Below are 22,153 nucleotides of genomic sequence, written 5' to 3'. Positions count from 1 at the left end.
GCTGATGGGAAGCTGCTAGTAGCCTTTAAAGACAATTGCCCAGTTTCCTCATTCTCCTGCTCTCCCTTACTCATCATAAATATTCAAGTAATAACAATAGCTAAACCCTTATTATGTGCTGGGTTTCTGTTTTAGGAATATTAACTCATTTAATCATCAAAACAACATCCGAAGACCAGTTTTACTGCCATCCTCATTTTACAGACGGGAAAACGGGCACGAAGAGGTTGAGTTAACCCGCCCAAGACCATACAGCTAGTAGGTGACTGGGCAGGATTCACACCATGGACTTTGTGCTCTGACCTACCTTCTCATGGGAGAATAGCTATCAATAAAGGAAAAACTAAAAGTGCAGGATGTGATAAAATGTTATTACTGTTACTATGAAGGTTAAAATAAAAACTACATGAGAATGATTTTAGTGCCTCATCCTTCTCCCAAACAATTAGCTATATTAAAGGTAAACTACTTAAAAGTGCCTGAAGAGCCGTGTGCGTAGAATAAGTACCCCAACACAGGCTATAACTGTCCTGTAGGGTTTACATGGGCCAAAAGACAATGAGAGTATCTGATCAAATGTCAAAATTCTGTCCTAGTTCTGTAATGTTATTTAAGGAAAAATTCTGAGCCTTGAGTAACTAAGTCCACTGTCTTATTTTTAAATTAAGGCCCCCAGAGAGTCTAACATCTCAAACAATTTAACTTACCAGTAATAATAATGTGGGGCTGTCTCTTTTCTAAGACATCTTTGAGAGTTAACAAGATTAAGAGTACAAGAACAACCGAAATCAGCTAATCCAGTTCTGTTTTCTTAAGGCTAAGCATACTGGAACTCAGAAGAGTACTTACCCAAAGTGACATACACTAGTCTGTCACTAGGATAGAAACCCAAGGTCTCCTCGCTTCTTTCTACTACACGGCTATATACCATCAGTCCACTTACAAAGCTGCCAAGTAAATAAATTCACGATTGCCAAAAGTATGTCTCAGTCACGCCACCTTTCACCCATACTTGACCCCCTTCATAACCTCATTATAGTAAATTTTCTTCCTCCATTCAATAAATACTGGACACCTACTGTGTTCCAGGCTTTCTTTTAAGCATAGCAGTTTATATACAGAATGTCCCACATACAGCTCACGGTACAACAGTAGAGGTTTGGGGTACTAATATTATAAATACAAAATGCTACGAAGGAAGATTCTTAAAGTACTCCCGAAAAAGGGAGGTGAGTAAAAGGGTTACAGGCATGACCTGAAGGATAAATATGATTCTGACAAGAGAACTGTGGCAGGAGTATCAGGCATTCCAAGGTAGGAACAGCAAAACAAAAACAAAAACAAAAAAAACCACGAAGTCCCCAAGGTAAGAGTGTACAGGACTTGTTTGAAGAACAGTATCCATTTAGCTGGATCGTAAACCACACTAGCAAATAAACTTAGAGAAGTAGGGGCCATACCAGTGAGAAGTCTCACATTCTAGACTAAAATATCTGAATATAATTCATAAGCCTGTGGATACAGTGACCACTAAAGATTTCTGAGGAAAATAAAACTGGGATGGCATTTAAGATTAACTTAGAAGCAAAACATGACAAGAAGCAGGGAATCATTTAGGAAGTTAGAGTAATCCTGATGAGAGATACTGAGAACCTTAACCAAGGTAAAAGTGGGTATGGAAAGAAGATTAAAGCATTACAGGAGTAAAAAGAGTATGCCATGACAGCTGAATACATGTAGGAGGGGAAAGACAATTTGGTGCCTTTGATGGAAAAGAACTTCGGATGTACTGTTAACAGAAAACAGGCAAGCTAAACTAAAGGTTGAGCCAGATGTAACCCATTTAGAGACTATAATCTAAACCAAGGGGGAAATGTATTACTCTTACTTTATTTCAGAAAAGTAAACCTTCTCTTAGTAAAATAAACATAATAGACTATGATGTGCAAACTACAGTATGCAAAAAACCCAAATTAAAGCTGCATAATTTGAAAATTGGGTGCTTTTTATACTTACTGCATTTGTATAGACATAGGTACTAGAATAAATCATATTTCTATTAAAATATACATACCAAGCTTCAGCATAAGATACTAGGAATGCACTGTATGTTAAAATTAATATTTAACAACCACAGATGAAAATTATTTAATGAATCAGTTGCAAAATGCAGTTACTAAGTATTAGCAGAAGAAAATTACCACTGATCCATCATACATGTCACAAACTATCATTTGGTTCAGTTAAGTTTGGAATCATCAATTTCTTCTGATTAAATCAAATGCATGTGGTCTTTGCCTGTTTAACAGTGAACTACGTGCAGGGTTTGTATTCTAGACACCTTGGAGCCCTAGTGCTCAGCATTTAGGAGGCCCCTAGAAGATCTTTGATAAAGGGAATAAATGGGCATCAACAAAGGAATGTGTTTCAAGTATACAGCACTTTCATAACTTGGCGAGTATTACACAACAGCACAGAACTAATGATCCAATATCTGAGTGCCTGCTGTTCAATAGGTAATGGAATTACAAAATGAGGAACACATGACTCCTCCCTGGAACTTAGGATTTATTTCTCTGAACAAGCCAAACACCACAGGCTTCATCGGAAGACCCTGATTTACACTATTTGTATGACCATCAGTGAGTCTCTTAACTTCTTTAAGCTTCCAGTTTCTCATCTGAAAGACAGATGAGGATTCAATAGAAAGAAATGTGAGGGCGCTCTGTATCAGAAGTACAGTGTATGCCAGGTGGCTCCCCACACAACTCAGAAAACTGATCAGGTACTTAATTAAGAATGACATCGAGGACTTCCCTGGTGGCGCAGTGGTTGAGAGTCTGCCTGCCGATGCAGGAGACACGGGTTCGAGACCTGGTCCGGCAAGACCCCACATGCCGCGGTGCAACTAAGCCCGTGCGCCACAACTACTGAGCATGCGCCCTAGAGCCTGCGAGCCACAACTACTGAGCCCACATGCCACAACTACTGAAGCCCGCGTGCCTAGAGCCCGTGCTCCACAACAAGAGAAGCCACCGCAATGAGAAGTCCGCGCACCGCAACAAAGAGTAGCCCCCACTCGCCGCAACTAAAGAAAACCCATGCGTAACGAAGACCCAACGCAGCCAAAAATGTTAAAATGTAAATAAATTTAAAAATTAAAAAAAAAAAACAAAAACGAATAACATTGACACAAGCAAATCCAAGCATTCAACTGGCTCAACACAAGGCCATCATCCTACCGTCACCTGGAAAAACCCTCAAAACAAACAGTACACTGACAGTAAGTCAGAAATAGGATCTTATTATGAGGACAACACAATCCAGAGACAGATAATTTATAAATTTTCACTAGACAAATTTTTGAAAATTAAAAGTACATATTTTAATTTATCTGAGTATTAGAAAATTCCTACGGTAATTCAAACACACAATACTATTAAAATTCAAACTTTAATATTTCTGAACAATGAAATAATAAAACTACTTTATAGAATATAATGTCTCCTCCATCTCAAGACTTCCTCCATCTAAGACCATCTCAAATGAATGCAAAATCCTAAAGTTTCAAAACTTTAGAATTTTGAAATACACTAATAAACAAATCTGGGGAAAAAAACTAAAGCCCTTCCACTGATCAAATCCAGCTTCAAAATACACAACAATAAGCTCTCCAGAAGACATGCTATATATCTATAACACCGTTATTTTCTTATCCACCTAAGTTAATCTTTACAAGACAATTAAATGCAACATTTGAGCCAGCATTTCTTCACAGAATATGCCAATCAACACCACACGCTCATAATAGGCAAGTGCAGAAAAACTAAAAATCTCCCCTCAAAAATGGAAGATGCTATCAAGAATATTTCTGAGCTAAACACTGATGGCACCTATTTCAACTAAATTATCTAAAAACAGTGTACAACCATGAAAATGCATCACCATTTATTTGTACGTGAAATTTACACAGCAAGGACACCTTTACCGCATGGACCTTAGACTTTTCTTGTGACGGTTTTATATATATCATCATCTAGTGCTCCTCACTTTATTCAGGAAAAAAATAATAATAAAACACGGCATAAGTAATAAAAAATTTAAGATTATGTTCCAGAAAGATGACTTTTAAAACTGTTCTTTCCCTGCTTGGACAACAAACATAAAACGTCCTTAAACTAGAACAGACTCAGCTGAAAGGAAATCCTTCAGCAACAGAGATTTTGTAAAGGTTCTATATCCAAATTCTGCATTATTAAATGCTTTCTTACCTTCTGCTACATCATCATCTACTGCTCCTTTCACCTGAGAAAAACACCACTGAATATCATTCCCTCCTCCAGCTCCTGGAAAAAGAAAACATACCAATTAAAACTGAGTCTTACTCATGTTTACTCTCATAAACACAGAGATGGCATCCATAGTTGGCATGATACTAACAGCCTGGTACTGCCCACACATACAACCACCACCCCACAGCACTAATCTGGAAAAAGGTTAGTCCCCAATAGTTGGTATTGCATTAAAAAAGAGAGAGAGATTCCAGGTCTGAAATATTTAAAGGCCATGTACTATCGTTACCATTGTACATCAGTTCAAAAGTTCCCTTCCATTTTCCCTTCCCCTCAGACACAGTAAAAGCCTTACTTCAAGCAAGACCTACCAGAGAAAAGTAAATACCGAAAGTTAAAGAGTTTTCCTTTAAGGCTACAAAAGGCTGCAGGAGAGTTAATAAGGTTAAGCTACCATAAAACACGGAACGAAGAGAAAACTTCAGGAACATCACTGCCCGAGTGAGAAGCGATGATTCATATGACCCCTATCACCACAGCGTACAGACAGCAAACACAATCTCACCACCCATTTCTTTGCAGTTCATTACCAGCAAATCACTGGCTCCAGAGAGGAAAAGAAACTGAATTGAATGCTGGTGAAGAGATTGCCAAAAGGAAGCTTGGTTTGCCTCCCTTCACCTAACCCGTCAGAATCCAAAGGGCCTGGCAAAGAATTAATTTCGCTCATTTGTCATCATCTTGGGCAGAACAATTTTAATTTCACTTAATCATTCAACAAGGCCAAAAAGCAACTTATGCATAGCAAACCCTAAGTCAATCCAATATGTTAACTTTTTTACAGGTTTGATTATCTATCTAAATATTGATAAAAGCACGGAAAACTGGTTTAGTCCCTGAATGTTTCCATTTCACTGCCAAGCAGGGAGGGGGTAACGTCCTGGATCTATGGAGAAAGAAACTGAATCTAGATCTAGGACTGATTCTACCAGAGGAAGGAAGATATTCAGCAACACCAAAATGTACAAAAATAATCCTCGAAGCAATTACCTTTCTCTTCCTTCACCTCCATTCCTTGCTAAATATTCCAACCTGGTTTTCTCTCTGCATCTCTCCCCCTCCGCCCCAAGCTTTTACCTAAATCTCTCTCCTCTTGGCTATTTATATCTCTGAGCTCCACAACTATTTTAACTAACTCCATGAAACCCTTTTGGGAAAAGGACATCTGCACAAAAGCTAACATGCAAAACGGAAAGTTTAAATTACATTTTTCACGCAACTCGCTGTATTAGAGGCCTTGCACTCTTTGGACCTAAAGGGTAAAAAAAAACGAAAGGGAGATGGTTCCAGACAAAAAAAAAAAATTCAGGCTTACAGTCTCCAAAATATACGTACCCACAGTGGAAAGAAATACACGTTATGTCCCCATTGTATTTTAACTTATAAAGCACTCTTCCTTCTCAGTGCAAAATATATTTATTTGTAGGAACACCCAAAAAGGCTTGCAGCAGGGAGAAACACAGGAATTAAAGGAAGAGCCGCAGAAAAGCCCCCTGGGGGGGGGCGGGGGCGGAGGTTCCACCGGGCTCCCAAGCGCAGGGACGAATCGGCACTCGCCCCTACCCCGCCCCACCCACGCCTTACCCCTCGGCTCGCCGGCACACACCCCACCCCCACCCATGCCCAGGCTCCAGCCCTCCTGTTCAAAGCCATTTCGATACCACAGCGACCACTCGCCTCTCCAGAACCCGCCCCACCCCCACCCCAGCCCACTTCACCAATTCCCCGAAATCCCAGGGGTGCCCCGTGGCTCTCCGAGAGGCGCAAGCAGTCGCTAGGGGGTGATGGAGGGAGGAGGAAGGAAGCAGTGCCTTGTCAGTGGAGAGGGTGATTTCTCCTTTACCTGCCATGTTGCGCTGCAAATGGTGACCCTGCTGGGTTCCTCGGGGTCTCCGCTTCCTGAACTCACCCCCCTCACCTGGGGATGGGGGGGTAGAGAGGGCGGATGGCGGCGGATGGCACCTGTGGGGGGAGGGGGCGGGGGTCGGGGGAGAAGGAAGGAGGGGCTGGCAAACCAGCCGGCGCGATGGTGGATTTCACTCTTGGTCTTCCCCACTCTTGCTTTTTCTCCAGCGGCGGCGGCGGCGGCTACGACAGCGACGGCGGCGGCGGCAGCGGCAGGGCAGGCGACTCCACTTTCAAAATGGCGCCGGCTGGCCTGGACAGTGACGTCACCAGGAGGGCGGAGCCGCAGGCCTGGGCCGGAGGGGCGGGGCGGGGCGAGGGCTGGAGCGGGGAGCGGAGGGGGAGGGGCGGGGGAGCGGCCCGGCGGGCTCCTGGCCCCGCCCCTTCCCGCCTCGCCCCGCCCGTTCCCGCCTCGCCCCGCCTGCTGCGTCCCCTCCGGCCTGGCCCGCGCGCTCCCAGTCTCAGGCGGTTCCCCCTCTGCCCGCCCTGCCGGTCCCAGTCCGAGGTCCTGCGGCACATCGGTGCCCACACCGTCGCACCAGTGCATGGACTCTGGGGCCGGCTCAGTGGTCCAGTTAACGTGGTCGCTCGTAGAGATTGGTGGGGTCCTGTGTCTTTGCAGAGAATACCCGTACTGTATTGCTACTTAAAATAATGACACTGTGGGGCAGCCCCCCGGCCAGTGAAATACAGGGACGGTAGCGCTGACTCGTTGCTCAGGCAAGGTGAAAGTTCGCGGATCTGAGGAGAACGTAGCTGGGCTGGTGCCATCTGGGTGAATTAAGTTACCTTCTCATGGGCCCTGGAACTGAGGCGAGAGCCCTTGGCAAAGGAAGGCAGTTAAGAGTGGTTTCAAAAAAGAAAACTCAGTTTGCTAGCAGCAGAATATGCCCGAAAGGGTGGCCCAGGTCTGTCCGGCCAAAAGTGTAGAAATAGTAGTTAAGATGGGCTCTGAAGCCAGGATGTCAAATGCTGACTCCACGCACGAGATGAGGGTAACTATCCTACCTTATAGATTGTTTCGAAGATTAAATGACTTAATTTGAGTACATGATAAACGTTAGCTGCAGTTATTATTAGATTTGTACTGAAAGCATCTTCAGTGGAGTTAAAGGGTATAAGGAAAAAAATAAACTGGAAACACCAGTCATCAGTCAAGAGGGGGTGTGTACTTCTTTCAAAGACGCACTAAAGATGCAGTCACTATATACTGTACACTTTACATATCTCACTTAATCTCCACAATATTCCTGTAAGATAGAGAACCACAATTTCCACATGAAAACTGTGAAAACATCCAGGATTTAACCTTCAGGCAGAAAGGGGTGATAAGGCATTCAGAGACCAAGGAGAAGTTTATGATTATTTATATACTTCCTCTCCATTATCTCCACTTTCTGCCTTATTCTCTCTCTTTTTTTTTTTCTCCGGTACGCGGGCCTCTCACTTGTGGCCTCTCCCGTTGCGGAGCACAGGCTCCGGACGCGCAGGCTCAGCGGCCATGGCTCACGGGCCTAGCCGCTCCACGGCATGTGGGATCTTCCCGGACCGGGGCACGAACCCGTGTCCCTGGCATCGGCAGGCGGACTCTCAACCACTGCGCCACTAGGGAAGCCCTCTGCCTTATTCTTTTTTTTTTTTTTTTTTTTTTTTTTTTTTTTGCGGTACACAGGCCTCTCACTGTTGTGGCCTCTCCCGTTGCAGAGCACAGGCTCCGGACGCTCAGGCTCAGCGGCCATGGCTCACGGGCCCAGCCGCTCCATAGCATGTGGGATCTTCCCGGACCGGGGCACGAACCAGTGTCCCCTGCATCGGCAGGCAGACTCTCAACCACTGCACCACCAGGGAAGCCCCCTCTGCCTTATTCTTGATCTGTGGAGCAGTTTGGTTTCAAAATTCCTCCACAGTGGAACAGCTACACCGCTGTATTATTCTTCCTCCGTTTCTACATTAATATTTTTCATGTAACCAATGAACAAACCAAAACTAAAAATCCACCCTGTATCTGTCATCTTTCAGCTACCTGAAAGATACAAAACTTTAATGCAGTGTGTGCTGTACTGACTTCTATTTTGGTTGATTTCGTAAATGTATTTCTCTGGATATGCCTTTACTCTTTGTTTTCCTTTTCATGTTCTCTGCCCTTGTTCGATAACTCAATCCTATACTCTCTAAAAAACCTTAACCAGAAAAGAGAGAATAGATCATTAAACTAGAGGACTGGCACCCCTATACACAAGTCATTTTTCTTTTTTATGCTTCATTTTTTTGCCATGTGTTAAGATTTGTGTCTTCACACTTCCTGAAAAATGATTTGGTCTACATAAATGATTTGTTCTTCTTAGGCACCAAAGAGCCTGCCTAGAAACTGGGATAATTTTAACAGAAGTTCATATAGCACTGACTATGTGCCGTGTGCTGTTCTAAGAACAATACATAGAGTCTTGAAAGTACTACATGTCTGTGGAAGCTGAGATGAGCCTAATACGCAAGGATCAGTGCCCTCTGGAGCCCTGGTATGAGTGACCTGGCACTTTTTGACCCTGGGCAGTCTTTTCAGTGGACCACAAACTCCCTCCCTTTCCTTTGAATGGCACTTAGGAAGAGAGGCCAGAAGACCCATTAGCCCAATGACAAGAGTTGCTCTTGTTCATCTCCCTGCCCTTATCTTACATTCTATCTTCCATCCTCTGCACTATAGCTCTGTCCCTGCTGCTTCACAGAAACAGTTTCTGGCAAGGTCATTAACGGTCTTCAAGTTACCAAATGCAATGGTCACTTCTTTGGTTTTCTCTTTCTCTCCTTCCCCAAAGCATTTGAAGCTGCTGATCACCCCATGCTTAATGAGACCCTTGTTTTTCTTGACACATTATTAGTTCCCCCCAAACTTTCTATGCACCCCTTTCAGCTTCCCTTGCTGGCTCCTCCTCTCAGAACACCCTCTAAATGTCCTGTCTCTCTGGGTCTTCTCTAATTTCACACTCTTCTGGGCAACTTCATTCAGTATTTACAGATATTTACAGGTGTAAATACCATGTATTTACCAGTGACTGCCAAATCTAGACCTCCAGCTCTGTTCTTGCCTTGGAACTGCAGACACACACCTCTACTTGCCTACGTGACATTTCTACAGATGTCCAATAAACATTTCAAACAAGGGACCTCCCTGGTGGCGCAGTGGTTAAGAATCCACCTTCCAACACAGGGGACGTGGGTTTGATCCCGGGTCGGGGAACTAAGATCCCACATGCCGTGGGGCAACTGAGCCTGCACACCACAACTAGAGAGCCCGAGTGCCACAACTAGAGAGAAGCCTGCACGCCACAACGAAAGATCCCGCGTGCCGCAGCTAAGACCTGACACAGCCAAATAAATAAATAAATAAATATATTTTTAAAAAAAGATCCCACGTGTCTCAACTAAGACCCAGTGCAGCCGAAATAAATAAATAAATATCTTTTTTTAAAAATGTAGATGTAACTACCTCCAGGAAGGCTTCCCTGATATTTTCCCCATTCCCTACCCACCTTAAGCTGTGTTAGATGCCCTTCCAAAATATTCTCATAAAATCTAATGCACTGGGGCTTCCCTGGTGGCACAGTGGCTAGGAATCCACCTGCCAGTGCAGGGGACACGGGTTCGAGCCCTGGTCCAGGAAGATCCCACATGCTGTGGAGCAACTGAGCCCGTGCACCACAGCTACTGACCCTGTGCTCTAGAGCCCGCGGGCCACAACTACTGAAGCCCACATACCTAGAGCCCATGCTCCACAACGAAGAGTAGCCTCTGCTGGCCTCAACTAGAGGAAGCCGGTGTGTGGCAACAAAGACCCAATACAGCCAAAAATAACCAAATAAATTAAAAAATAATAAATTTATTTTTAAAAATCTAATGCACTTCTCTCTTACCAGATCATGTTAGAATTATCTAAATATGTGTCTGTTACTAGACTGAGTTCTGTGAGGGTAGGAAGTATGTCATATTCACCTCCATATCATAAGCCACCTAATTTGTTGGATTGATGGATGAGTGAATAAATCTCTCTGGCTTGGGAAGAAAACCACTGACATGTTGGCTCCTTATCACTTACTGTATCCTAAGTGTTTTCCCTCCCCCTTCTTAATCCTGGAAGAAAGAGACATTTTACAAATTATCTTGGTCATGCTGATCTACATTTGTTAGGCAATAGTTGGTTAAAGATGTAAGTTGCTTATAGGCAGAGTCATCCCCACTACTTCCAACTGGTCCTTTGTCCCCGAATACATATTATCTAAGAGAATCCCATAGACACCATTCCCTCACCAACATGAACCACGTGCTATTATGCAGGCATTTTTCCATGTGAGCCTGAGCCAAAACTTCAACAACTGACCACATGTCGGATGCACAAAGTAATAGTTCCTAGCAGAGATGGGTTCAGCTTAGGCACACCAAGAGGAAAACTCCCTCTGGGTTTTCCTGATGATATCCTTCAGTCTGTAAGGCCTGGAGGTGTTTTGCTTCCAATCTGAGCTGAAAGGCACTAAAGGACACCCACAATCTCACCAGCAGAACGGAGCTAACGGGACTCACCCGTGGGTTTTTGCAAGAAGGCTTTTTAAAGAATGTTATATGATGAGAGGAGAATCACTTGAAAGTTGTTCTTTTCCTTGGAGTTAAGATGAACACAAACCTCCTCCACAGTAAGTAGAAGTGGCACTTAGATGTTCCTCTCCTCTAGGCAGTTAGAACTTAGGGTGTCTAGGAAAACCCATCAACTCAAAGGTAAAAGGTGAGGTCCCTGGGACTTCTCTGGCGGCCCAGTGGATAGGACTCTGCACTTCCTCTGCAGTGGGCACAGGTTCAATCCCTGGTCGGGGAACTAATATACTGCATGCCATGTAGCGAGGCCAAAAAATAAATAAATAAAATAAAAATAAAAGAGAGAGGTCCCTGATTAGAAAATGATATCATTTAGGAACTATATTCAATATCCTGTGATAAACCATAATGGAAAAGAATATGAAAAAGAATACATATATATGCATAGCTGAATCACTTTGTTGTACAACAGAAATTAACACATTATAAATCGACTATACTTGAATAAAATAAATTTTAAAAAGAGAAAATGATATGGTTTAAAACACTGGCAAACCCGTCAGAGCCACGCTTTCTGATATGGAACAGGTTCAAGGGCTTTACAGGGAATATTATAAGCAGATGTCAGCTTTTTACATAATTTCTAAATATCTATAAATTTGGCCTGGAAGACAGTTTCCCAAGACTCTGCAGAGTCTAGACTATAATGACAATTCACCCCACAATGTTCAAGGTGTAGAACTCACTATGAAATCACCAAAATATCCTACACTAGCAGGTGTTTAAGAAAAACAATAGTGAACCCACCAGGAGGATTATTATGTCATCAAACGTTTGGGAAAACAGAGGAAATTGCTTGTGCTTTAGGAAAAGGATACAAAATACTGATACAATATGATCAAAGTAGTAAAACAAACATACACCAGATATGTAGAGTCCAAAATACAAAGGAAATGCACAAGGTGCTCACAGCAATGTCTCTGGGCAGTGACACAATGAGTAATTTTTTCTCCTTTGACATTTGCATTTCTCCAAATATCCTATAATCTGTATATACTGGGAAAAGAATAAACTTAATTTTAAAATCCATTCTAATGCTGGTAGTAGAGCATGATGATAAAGTCTATGTTGCAGATTTCCCACATTAAAGTAAAGGTTGTAGTTCATTATAACTGTATACACAGATGTGATTTAATCCATGGCTTTACCCTAAAACCGAGAAATTTCTGTTTTGGTCTTTTAACATTATGTATATTTAAAGATGAAGGAAAGATTAGTAAATTCATGCCATTACCTTCTGTTTATAAATTGCAACCAAAAATCTTGTCTTATGCTTTCATGGGAGATACAGTCTATAAATATACAGCCTGAAATCTCTTTGGTGTGACATGTAAACTTTATGAAATTAAACATTATCTCTGAAATCTACTTTCAGTGTTGTTTATTAAATGATCATAAATGCTCTGTAACATAGACAAAGTATTATTCAAAAGGCCTACTTGCTTGAAGTATGTCTGTTTCCATGCTGTAGATCTTCAAGGTGGCATTTGAGTTTAGCTATGGCACCAGTACATATTTTATGCTTAAATAACAGAAATGTATAGGCTCAAAGTTGAAAGGAAATTCACACTAACTAGTTCAGTTCTCACAATGGATATTTGAATTTCCTATTCAAGATGCCCTCCAGTGTTCATTCAGCCTTTGCTTAAAAACTTCCAACTAACCAAGGACTAAAATCTATTCTATTCTTAGATGGCTATAATCACTAAGTCATTCTTCCCTGTATTGTACAGAAATGTACCTCACTGCAGCTGTATTCTGCAGAGTCTGGCTCTCCCATCTGGGACCTCTTCAACATGAGCACAAAAGTGGTTTAGATATTGGAATATAATCATGTCTTCTAAATTTTCTCTTCTCCACAGTAATTAACTTAGCTTCTTCAAAGCTTCCTTCCTTGATCCAGCTTTGATCTATGTATCAGTGTATTATCTCAGTCAATATCCTCTGCATATAGTCTAACTGTTCCAAACCGTCATATAATGATGCCCAGAACTAAATATAACGATGCAGGCCTGACAATTACCCATCTGAGTGAAATTGTTACCTGCCCTCTTCTGCAAACCATATTTCCATTAGCCAAGAGTCCACTGGATTTGACAATCACGTACTGTGATCTGGGCCCTTTTCCCTGCATAGCTGTTAACACATACACAGTTCCTTAATCTTTTTTCCCAGTGGTTCATTTTTTGGATTGATACATAATCTCTGGAACATAGTAGGAACTTGATAAATATTTGGATAAACAAATAGAAGGTTTTATCTTATTCTCTATTAATTGTTTCCTTCATAATTGAGATTTTATTGGTAATAACTTGATGACCAGTTCATAGAAATTATGACTAATTTGTAAGAAAGCCTAAAAAGTCATGTAGTTATAATTCTTTCTACAGAATTATTCCAAATACTTGTCAACTTAAAATTTGGTAGCAAAATGTTTTTTATTTTTATTATATTTTAAATTTATTTATTTCATCTTATTTATTTTTGGCTGTGTTAGGTCTTCATTGCTGTGCGTGGGCTTTCTCTAGTTGCTGCCAGCAGGGGCTACTCTTCGTTGTGGTGCGTGGGCTTCTCAGTGCGGTGGCTTCTCTTGTTGTGGATCACGGGCTTTAGGCATGCGGGCTTCAGCAGTTGTGGTGCACGGGCTTTGTTGCTCCGTGGCATGTGGGATCTTCCCCGACCAGGGCTCGAACCCATGTCCCCTGCATTGGCAGGCGGATTCTTAACCACTGTGCCACGAGGGAAGCCCGCAAAATGCTTTTTAAACGAGGATGTCAAATATATTATCTTAAGGCATTGATAAGTTCTTACATCTGGAGCCCCCTGATTCCATGATTATCAGTCATACTACATGCTCAAAAATTTATACATTACACACTAACAAATTATTAGGAAAAAGTGGACTACCACACCCAAAGGTATTACTGATAGCTCATACGTCTGACAGGGGTGCCTCTTTTTTTTTTTCTCTCTCTTTTTTGGCCACACCACATGGCTTGTGAGATCTCAGTTCCCCAACCAGGGATTGAACCCTGGCCCCAGGCAGTGGAAGTGCTGAGTCCTAACCACTGGATCGCTAGTGAATTCCCAGGGGATGCCTCTTAAAAAGAGCTTTCGGGACTTCCCTGGTGATCCAGTAGTTAAGACTTCCCTTTCCAATGCAGGGGGTTCGGGTTTGATCCATGGTCGGGGAGCTAAGATCCCACATGCCTCGCGGCCAAAAATCCAAAACATAAAACAGAAGCAATATTGTAACAAATTCAATAAAGACTAAAAATGGTCCACATCAAAAACAAAAACGAAAATCTGGGCTTCCCTGGTGGTGCAGTGGTTAAGAATCCGCCTGCCAATGCAGGGACATGGGTTCAAGCCCTGGTCGCGGAAGAACCCACATGCCGCAGAGCAACTAAGCCCGTGCACCCCAACTACTGAGCCTGCGCTCTAGAGCCCACGAGCCACAACTACTGAAGCCCACGTGCCTAGAGCCCATGTTCTGGAACAAGAGAAGCCACCGAGATGAGACACCCATGAAAGCCCACACAGCAGTGAAAACCAAAGGCAGCCAAAAATAAAATAAAATTAAATTAAATTTTTAAAAAATCTTTTAAAAAAGAAGAGAGAGAGAGAGAGTTTTCAGGGAGTTTCCTGGTGGCCTAATGGTTAGGATTCTGGGCTTTCACTGCCGTGGCCCGGGTTTGATCCCTGGTTGTGGAACTGAGATCCCCCAAGCCACGTGGCCAAAAATAAATAAATAAATAAAAATAAAGAGAGCTTTCAGGCTCCAGCTCCAAAGATTCTAATTTACTATGTCCCTTAAGAAGCTTCCAACCATATGATCCACCAATCCCATTTCTGGGTATATATCCAAAGGAAATGAAAGTAAGACCTCAAAGAATTATCTGTGCTCTCATGTTCGGTGCAACATTATTCACAATAGCCAAGATATGAAACAAATCTTAGAGTCTGTCAACAGAAGAATGAATTTTAAAAATGTGACGTATATATAGGGATATTATTCCGCCTTGAAAAGGGAGATCCTGCCATTTGAAGCAATATGGATGAAACTGGAGGACATTATACTAAGCGAAATAAGCAAGACACAGAAAGCAAATACTGCATGATTTCACTTATGTAAATCTGCAAGAGTCAGACTCATAGAAGCAGAGAGTAGAGTGGTGGTTGCCAGGGGCTGGGAGGGAGGGAGGAAGGGGGAGATGTTAATCAAAAGGATACAAAGTTGCAGTTACGTAGGATGAATGAGTTCTGGGGATCTAATGTACAGCATGGTGACTATAATTAATAATACCATATTTATCATACACTGAGACTTTGCTGAGGCTTCCCTGGTGGTCCAGTGGTTAGGACTCTGAGTTTCCACTGCAGAGGGCAGGGGTGCAACTCCTGGTCAGGGAACTGAGATCCCACATGCTGCGTCGTGCAGTCAAAAACAAAATTTGCTAAGACAGTAGATTTCAGATGCTCTCATCACACGCACACACACACACACACACACACCAGTAACTGTGAGGAGATGAATACCATAATTAGCTTGATTGTAGAAATCATTTCACTCTATGTGTATAAAATGCCATGCTGTACACCTTAAGTATATACATAGTTTTTATAAATCAATCTTCTAGATGAATCTGATGTGCAGTCAAATTTGAGAATCACTGACGTAGTATATCTACACATTTGATCAACATGCTATAAGGTGTCTGATGGAAATTATTAATAGGAAATGTTAAGGGGCAGGCTACTTACAGCACACCCACAAAACAGTGCTCTTCAATCTATTTTCCACAAGATATTAAGTATTCTGTGGGGGGGAAAAAAGGATTCTATGGTCAAAAATGTTGGGGGACACGAGGTGTAAATGGGTTCTTTACTGTGTGATTTTTTTAAATATACAGTTGACCTTAGCACAACACTGGGGTTAGGGGCACCCACCCTCTGAACAGTTGAAAATCTGCTTGTAACTTGTAGTTGGCCCTCTGCATTGGCAACTCCTCCAATCCAAGATTCCCAGCCACAGATTCGACAAATCACAGATTGTGTTGTACTGTAGTATTTACTATTGAAAAAAACCTGCTTATAAATGGAGCTGTGCAGTTCAAACCTGTGTTTTTCAGGGGTCACCTGTACCTTGTGAATCTGTAACAGATGAGATCTAACATGAAGCACTCCCCCAAACGTGGGGGACAAGAGACTGATCCATTAGCCAGTGTTATTTGAGTATAATCATTCAATAGTGAAGTATTAATTTAAATGAAGAAGAATCTAAACCCACATTTCTCCATATTTTCTTATAAATAAAAAAATTTCACTGCAATTCCATTTATTTTCTTTTTTCTTTCCTTTTTATGTTTTTAATTTTTTTTTAAATCTTTCCCTAAAGATGCTCTTTTTTTTTTTTTTTCCCCTAAAGATGTTCTTTCACTCATAGACTGTGGTTGCTGGAACAAGCTTGTACTCAGCTCTTGAGAGCTGATTGTTAAGTTTTTTAGGAATTTCGTGAGCTGGTTGTCAAAAAACAGACATTATTAGAAATTAAATTATGTAAACGTACAATTAAATCATGTATGTTATAAACAAAGGTAATAAATACTCAAATATCATCACTTCTTAATTATTTTACTACATTTTACTATTTACTAGGTTCTTGGGGTTATTTACATCTATTGTAACTGTGTGGTGGGAACTGGTCATGATGGGAATATTTGCACCTCAGAAATAAGCAAATGCTAGAAATCAGGGCCCCTCCCATCCCACATCAGAAAGCTGGAAAAAATTGTTAAACATTTACCAGCACATCATTGCCCATGCATTGGGCAGTGACTTTCCCCCATAAGTGAATCTCTGTCCTACAGCTGTACTCTGCTTTCCTTCCTAATCAGTATATTTTTACCCTAAAGTGTTTCCTCCCATTGACATTTTCCCGTTATGATGACCCTCATCTCCATGATAAGTCTGAACTTTTTATTTTAAAATTTCAATCTTAGGGGAGTTCCCTGGTGGTCCAGTGGTTAGGACTCTGTGGTCTCACTGCTGGGCCCCAGGTTCGATCCCTGGTTGGGGAACTAAGATCCCACAAGCCACTTGGTGCAGCCGAAAAAAAATTCAATTTTAGGATGTTTACTAAAACATGCCTGTACATTGGATGTGAACCTTTTTTCTACTGAGATGGCAAAATAGTGATGTTGGAACACGTGTGGTCACGAATGAAGATTGACCAAACAACATCAAAAGCAATCAATGCTTACAAATAAATGTTGCTTTTGAGTTGCAGTAAAGATCGATTTGGATATGCTAGAACCGGTTACTTATTCATTTCTAACCCTACTGCCAGTTAATATTGCTTCCATCATTTCCCCCCAGAAGTCAGTCCACAACCCTGCTCCAACGTTTGATAATGTACTTTAGGATTTATTTAAGTTATTTTTTCTGTGCTTCAACCTCAGTTTGGACATCCATTATACTAGGTTTATTGTATCTTGCCATTATCCCCTCCCTACTCATATCTAGCTCAGTGCACTCCGTAGTTAAGTCACAAGAAATTCTTTAGTGCTAATAGTTTTTCCAAGCCCCTGGTGGGAGATTTGGCACTGTCCTTCATTATTCTCATTGACACCACTGATGAAACAGCACTTCTCTAAGGTCTTACTTACACACATTTCCTTACTAACACACATTCTTAGTCATGGAACATTCAACCCCCAATCCTAGATCTTTGATGTAGGATGAATAGACCTTCTATTCATCAGTTTCACACTAACTATTTAGATAAGCTATTGGGTCTGATGCATTCAAGAACCGAGGGGTCCTCTAATATTGATTACTGGATCCTATTCAACCATATCCAAGTTCAGTCCAAGTTGCCTCTAGGCCCTTCAGCAACAAACAGTTTGTCACTTAACCATCCAGAAAATAGCCTTTGATATTGACACATACTTCCCAATGTCCTACCTCAACAATAGCACTCCTGGATTCAAACGTTGGTCCAACACTGAGTCTGCTTCAAGCGCTGAAAGCCCCCGAAAAGTACAGGGAAAGAGATGCCTTTGCAGGTCTTCCTGTGTTCGCCTTGTGCATTTTTGAGTGAGCCAAAGCCCTGTTCTTTTCAGTTTTTACCACAATTCAGGTTTCAGATCTCATATTATTATTCATGACAACAAAATCAACAATAATATCCTGCATTTGGATAGTACATTCGCTTTGTCATGTATATTATCTCAAAGATGTTCATGAGATAGATGAGGACACATTGGGGTTCTAAGAGATTAAGGCATTTGTTATTAAATGCTGGTAGCTTGCTTGAGGTCACCCAGCTGGTTAGTGGAGAGGCTGGGAGCTGAGAGCCAGTTTTTGGCTCAATCCACTCAATTTAATGTTTATTCTGTTATCCTACCCAGCTGTTTGTTTCTCTAGTGTTTTCCTTGGTACCATACTTTGGCCCAGAGCACTTACAGAAGATACATCCTCAAACACACACATTTTAAAAACAGTCAAACTAGAACTGGCTGAGTAAAAATTCCCTAGGGGGGGAAACATGTAAACTCACCTATGAGGCTCCAAAATAATAGTCTGGTATGAGTGTACCCCTCATCTTTAGAACAGACTCTCCTCTCACCTCCAAAAAGCTTATGAATGCTTCCACCAACCCTTGAAGATGACTTTAGAGAAAATTGAAAGCTTAATGAATCAAATCCAGCTTACACTTAATAGACCTGCAAAAATCTCTCTGACATGGTGTGTTGGTAGCTTTTTGCAATAAAAATGTTAATTTAATAACTTCTTAATTTGGAAGGCAATAAAGCTATGACAAAAGATGAACTTCAAAATTGCTTTCAGCAAGGGAAATTAGGTGAGGTACCACTCTGCAAATGCTATTTGAAGCAGCCACCTCCAGAACCTAACCTCCTCCACTACAGCAAAGTTCGCAATCCCCACCATGTTGCAGAAGGAAAAATACGTGGTTCTTTGGAAGGTCACATGAGGATGCTATCAAGTGCCCCACCTATGTCTCCTGCCAGAGTCCTTTCCAACCTAAGAAGATTTACCTCCAACGCAAGTACCCGCCTCCATAATTTAGCCTCTTTTATCCCTATAGGTTTCATGGCCCCAGGCAACTCATCTAGGGGGAAATACTGCTTTGTGTCGGGAGAGGGAGGCTAATCAAAATCAAGACAACATGATAAGGTAGTAATAGCTCCAACAAAGTTGGAAGACAGTGCCACAGCTAAAGAATAAATGGGCTTAAGCTGTTTCCATTTAGCAAAATCTACAGTAACAGCAAACGAACTGAAGACCCCCAGGGCTTGGTAAGCCACTCATTTAAGATCATTGAATTAACCAGACTGCGATGTTAGGAAATGACACAGCAACAGTTGGGTGGACGTTGAAGTATTGATAACTGAGATCTAAATATTTTAAAGGGATTGTGTAGCCTTGAGTGAGTCCTGTTCCCAATTGGTCCCAATCTTGATGAGAAATGGAGACCCAAAAGACAATCTCAAGAGTTTTATACTAGGAGTTCACTCCATGTCGATGCAGAGAGATCATAAAAGGCTTACCAAACATCTCAGAATCTGGTAACTACATTCAACCCCTTGGGGAAAAACCCAGGTGGTGCAGGAGAGCTATATAATTAGCCCATTTGGAAACAGCATCCTTCTCAGATAAGGAGATGGCGCTCTGTTCCTGGAAGGTCCCCAAAGCGTAAAAGTGTAACAGGGTAACTCATAAGAGCCCCACCTATGGAAAACTGACTGGAGGTCCCACTGATATCACCAACCAAGACTTGGCAGATGTTAAAATCCAGCCCTTGGTGGTGGGGGGGGGAGGGTGGTGGTGGGATGAACTGGGAGATTGGGATTGACATATATACACTAATATGTATTAAATAGGTAACTAATAAGAACCTGCTGTATAAAAAAATAAATAAAATAAAATTCAAAAATTCAAAAAAAAAAAAAAAAATCCAGCCCTAAGCAGACAGAGCCTAACTTGGAAAGAGGGCGGGTCTGTCTTTTTTTTTTTTAATGAATTTATTTATTTTTGGCTGCGTTGGGTCTTCGTTGCTGCACGCAGGCTTTCTCTAATTGCAGTGCACAGGCTTCTCATTGCGGTGGCTTCTCTTGTTGCAGAGAATGGGCTCTAGGCGCGTGGGCTTCAGTAGTTGTGGCACGCGGGCTCTAGAGCGCAGGCTCAGTAGTTGTGGCGCACGGGCTTAGTTGCTCTGCAGCATGTGGGATCTTCCCGGACCAGGGATCGAACCCATGTCCCCTGCATTGGCAGGCGGATTCTTAACCACTGCGCCACCAGGGAAGTCCCGGGTCTGTCTTTTAACAAGTAAAAAATGCGGCAGAAATCAAAACATCGTCTTCTCAAAAAGGAAACCTATGGTGGGTAAGAGAACCAGTGTGCTCAACTGGGAAGCAACACTGCATCTCTGGGAAGGAGAGTAGTCAACCCAGAGAGGCTTCTACAGAGTGAAAGTTTCATAACCGGAAACCCCACGAGGAAGGAAGTGGAGTACAAGATACAGGACACACACCTGAGACCTCACTACCACTGAAAGTGTGTTCGTGAAACCGTTGTCTCAGAGTCCACGTGTTACCCCATTGGAATGCTAGGATCTAGATGAAAGACGGAAAAAGAGCAGTAACCAGAGTTAGAACCAGCCAACTTTTCTTTTTTTTTTTTTTTTTTGCGGTACGCGGGCCTCTCACTGTCGTGGCCTCTCCCGTTGCGGAGCACAGGCTCAGGAAGCGCAGGCTCAGCGGCCATGGCTCACGGGTCCAGCTGCTCCGCGGCATGTGGGATCTTCCCGGACCGAGGCACGAACCCGTGTACCCTGCATCGGCAGGCGGACTCTCAACCACTGCGTCACCAGGGAAGCCCCTCAACTTTTCTTTTGATTGACAATTTGGTGTTCTCAATGGGAAGAGCTGGCAGATGAGTTCAAGGGCATTGAAAAACTACTAATAGCCACTCTCCACACAGGATCATTGATGGTAGAATTATCAGTATGGTGACAGATAATGTAAAATGACAGATAATGGTAAATGGGTTTTAGAGGGAAATAAGGCCAGATTTGCCTGTTGTTGTTATTTTTGTTGCTGTTTTTTTTCTTTCAAAAGTGTCTAGGTTTGGCTGATAAGAAGGTGTATGGCCACCTCATTAATGAGTTACATTAGCTTTCTCTACTCACCTGGTCTCTCTCAGCCATAGGAGCCCCAGTCAGCCTGGCATCATGGAAGATGAGAATACACTGAATTCAGAAGACCTGGGTCCTGACCCTGACCCTGCCACTCACAGCTGAGACCTCAGGCAGGGATGTCACCCACTTGGATGGCTTTCTCATTTATAAAATGAAAGAAATGGCACTTGAGTCTCTCAGGGGTCTCTTTGAGTTCTAAAATTATGACTATAGGAAAAAACCTTTTGTTTTTTGCCTACTCAACCCCACCCGCTCAGTCTTCACCTTACTCTTCACCTCCTACGACGAAAGGAACATCACTCCGTAGATGTTTCTGCCTCGTCTCTGGACGTCTTCACTCACGCAGATTTAACTGAGTCACCTACCTCTTCAAAATCAGCTTAAAAAAAATTTTTTTTTGGTCCCCACCACCTCTTTGTCTTCTGCTCTTTCGGTAAAGCATGCTCATGAGATCAGATGGAGTTTAATAATCCAGGGCAGCTTTGGTTTTCTTTTGCTTCTTTTTCTCCCCATTATAAGCTCTGAGTCAGATGAGGTCTTTCTTAAGTGGTGGTTGAACAATACATTTCTTAGTGACATACTAAATAACATGAGGTGAAAGACAATTATTAGCTTAAAGAGGAAGTTGTTATACCCCACACAGAAAAGACACAATGTCACACAGGAAGACACAGAAGACACAGGGGTTTGTAAGGGGCTGGAATGCCCAGATTAACTGAAGTATGCTCTTAATTATGGGGATGCAGTAGAATAGTATTTCTCAACCATGATTTAACATCCAAATCACCCGGGAGCTTTAAATACTGTTGATGCCTTGCTCCCACCCTCCAGAAATTCTGATTTAATTGATCTGGGATGTGGATTTGGACACACCTTGGGATTTTTAAAACTCCCCTTGGGATTCTAACATATAGTCAAGACTGAGAACCATTGCAAGAAGAGAAGTTGAAAATTGTGCTGAAAACAATTGGATCCAGAGATTCATTTTACAAAGGTGTGGTCTTGGAATTCGGCATTTGAAACAGTCACCATG

General features: G+C 42.2%; 1 protein-coding gene across 2 annotated transcripts in view; it reads right to left on the bottom strand.

Moving 5' to 3' along the window:
* The window catches only part of PPP2R2A (protein phosphatase 2 regulatory subunit Balpha), an 85,093-nt gene extending 78,588 nt beyond the window's left edge, over nucleotides 1–6,505 (bottom strand). For both annotated transcript variants that reach the window (XM_060102586.1, XM_060102587.1), the window contains exons 1-2: nucleotides 6,196–6,505; nucleotides 4,272–4,346 (exon numbers count right to left, since the gene is read on the bottom strand). In XM_060102586.1, coding sequence (XP_059958569.1) covers nucleotides 4,272–4,346; nucleotides 6,196–6,202 — 82 coding nt within the window. In that variant the 5' untranslated portion in view covers nucleotides 6,203–6,505. The remainder of the gene's footprint in view (nucleotides 1–4,271; nucleotides 4,347–6,195) is intronic.
* Nucleotides 6,506–22,153: the final 15,648 nt, after the last annotated feature.

The sequence above is a fragment of the Mesoplodon densirostris genome, chromosome 6, assembly GCF_025265405.1.
Source record: "Mesoplodon densirostris isolate mMesDen1 chromosome 6, mMesDen1 primary haplotype, whole genome shotgun sequence".
NCBI classification, from domain to species: Eukaryota; Metazoa; Chordata; class Mammalia; order Artiodactyla; family Ziphiidae; genus Mesoplodon; species Mesoplodon densirostris.
This window is presented reverse-complemented; position numbering and strand designations above follow the sequence as displayed.